The 2388-nt window shown below is 41.3% G+C and overlaps 2 protein-coding genes across 2 annotated transcripts; both read right to left on the reverse strand.

Moving 5' to 3' along the window:
* Positions 1-1113: 1113 nt before the first annotated feature.
* On the reverse strand, positions 1114-1752 carry LOC121265881 (uncharacterized mitochondrial protein AtMg00810-like). The gene has a single exon (XM_041169548.1). The coding sequence runs from the start codon at positions 1750-1752 to the stop codon at positions 1114-1116; it is 639 nt and encodes a 212-aa protein (XP_041025482.1).
* A 76-nt stretch (positions 1753-1828) lies between these two features.
* On the reverse strand, positions 1829-2158 carry LOC121265882 (uncharacterized mitochondrial protein AtMg00820-like). The gene has a single exon (XM_041169550.1). The coding sequence runs from the start codon at positions 2156-2158 to the stop codon at positions 1829-1831; it is 330 nt and encodes a 109-aa protein (XP_041025484.1).
* Between the last annotated feature and the right edge of the window lie 230 nt (positions 2159-2388).

The raw sequence follows: 2388 nt of genomic DNA on the forward strand, positions 1-2388 counted from the left end.
ATAGTTTTCTCTTGGGCTTTTTGATATTTCTTCCAAGTCAGTCATGTAAGAACTGAAGAATGAGTTTCCAATATGTATTAGTATAGTGTAGGTTTTAAGAAGTCCTGTGGTTGGATGACTTGATTCTGGCTAATTGGATATCAAATCCGTGCTTCCTTTGCAGTTGGCTGAGCTGGTTGGCTCGAGTATTGCCAAGCAGTAAGTTAACATAGCTACACATAATGAATCGGGGCACAAACCCAGCTCTTGACTGCTAGAGATTTGACTTACCCAAAGTTCAGAATTTCCATTTTTGGACTTTTTTCTTTCTCAGTTCCTAGGGCCAGCCGATGGCAGCGCCCTCGCCCCTTAGTGCCCCAGGCACCGTCGGGGGCCTCTGATGGTGGGGATATTAGTAAGAAGACTTATGTACAAGCGGTGGCGAAACTCGACTCAACTTCGTTCAAACTACTGATGCGGTATTCAGTTGATGTTAATGGTAAACTAGGTTTCATTTTCTCTGAAATGCAGATGATGAAAGCGGCGGATGATTTCAGATATGCACGGGTGTTATGTTGAGGAAACTATCAACCACACTTTTTAGTTGTGTTGACTGTATGATTAATAGAGAAATACAAGTACGATGACAGTAGGAGTCATAACAAACTGATAAGAGAAAATACAAAAACTGGATTACAGCTAGATAACTAAGTCTACTGGAATTGGAATTCTAGTTTCCTACGGCTTCATCTTTACCTTTATCTTCTACGGCTGCCTTATCCTTAACACACCCTCACAAGTCCAATGAAGTGGAAACTACATTGAGCTTGGATCGAAGTGCCATAAATCTGAATGAAGAAAGAGGTTTCGTAAAAATATCAGCTAGCTGATCCTTTGAGGATAAAAACTTCACTTCAATAAGTTTCTTGGCTACCATATTCCGCACAAAGTGAAAATCAATTTCTATGTGCTTCGTTGCGAGCATGAAAAACTGGATTAGATGAGAAATATATGGCTTCGATGTTATCACACCCTAAGATGGGAGGAGCTGATGTTCTAAGACCAAGTTCCTACAGTAAGGATTGAAGCCATTGAAGTTCAGCAGCTGTATTGGCAAGTGCTTTATATTCCGCTTCAGTGCTTGAATGAACAACTGTTGCTTGCTTTTTGCAACTCCATGAGATAACATTTGGCCCGAGGAACACACAAAATCCTCCAGTCGATCGCCGATCGTTGATCATCACAAGACCCAGCCCAGTCAGCATCTAAAAATGCTTGGAAAGTTTTGTTGCTTGACTTGCTAAATACAAGACCATAGTTAATAGTTTGTTTTAGATACCGAAGTACTCTTTTAGCTGACTGCCAGTGGGCAAGTTTCAGTTTATGCATGAACTTAGATAACTTGTTAACAGTGAAAGCTATGTCTGGCCTAGTGACTAACAAGTACTGGAAAGCACCAACTGTGCTACGAAAAAGTGTTGGGTCACTGAAATCTTCACTGTCAAAAGCACTACGATTAATAGAGGTAGCCATGGGAGTACTAATGGGTTTAGCTTCATGCATTTTTTTCTTTTGAAGTATATCTATCATGTACCTATGTTGAGATAATATAAGCTGCCCATTTGACTTAATAGCTTTAATACCCAAGAAAAAATTCAGACTTCCCAAATCCTTGATTGCAAAGTCACTATGGAGCGATTTTAACAACTCATCAATAGCATGCTTGTCTGCGCAGGTGATCAAAATGTCATCCACATAAATGAGAATGTACATAGTGAACATGGATGAGGTATGAATAAATAGAGAAGTGTCTGAATGTGAGCAATGAAAACCAAGGTCCAGAAGCCGATTACTGAGGCATTTTGACTACTAGACATGCCTTGTAGCGTTCCACATCGCCATTTGCTTTCCTGTTTATCTGATAGACCCATTTTGACCCAATTACATTTCGAGCATCGGTGGGAGGTACAAGAATCCAGGTACCATTTCTGAGTAATGCATCAAATTCCTGGTTCATAGCATGTCTCCATTGAGGATGCTTGGCCGCGTTGGTGTAACACGATGGTTCAACCATTAGAGAATCGGTTTCAGCAATTAGGGCTTTTGGGAAAGGATATCTGATGGTGCCATTTGTACATGTTTTGGTTTTAGTGATGTTATGCTTTGAGCGAGTGGTCATAGGATGTTGGGATGGAAGGAAATTTGAGGTTGATTGAGTGTAGGGGTTTTCGTGACGATTCGGTGCAGAGGTATCGGGTGGTAGTTAGGGAGAAAGGTTAGAGGAGATGGTTTGGGAAGGAGAAATAACCGTGTGGGCTAGAGCGGTTTGAGATGGAAAAATATTTGTGTGGGCTGGAGATGTTTGGGCTTGATCTGGAGGGACCGATACTAACGAGGCCTGCTCTGCTG

Source organism: Juglans microcarpa x Juglans regia, chromosome 5D (genome assembly GCF_004785595.1).
Source record: "Juglans microcarpa x Juglans regia isolate MS1-56 chromosome 5D, Jm3101_v1.0, whole genome shotgun sequence".
Classification (NCBI taxonomy): Eukaryota; Viridiplantae; Streptophyta; class Magnoliopsida; order Fagales; family Juglandaceae; genus Juglans; species Juglans microcarpa x Juglans regia.

Bases quoted from the DNA above. Each gene is read 5' to 3' on its own strand.
- LOC121265882 (XM_041169550.1), bottom strand. From the start codon at position 2,158: ATGACCACTCGCTCAAAGCATAACATCACTAAAACCAAAACATGTACA.
- LOC121265881 (XM_041169548.1), bottom strand. From the start codon at position 1,752: ATGTACATTCTCATTTATGTGGATGACATTTTGATCACCTGCGCAGAC.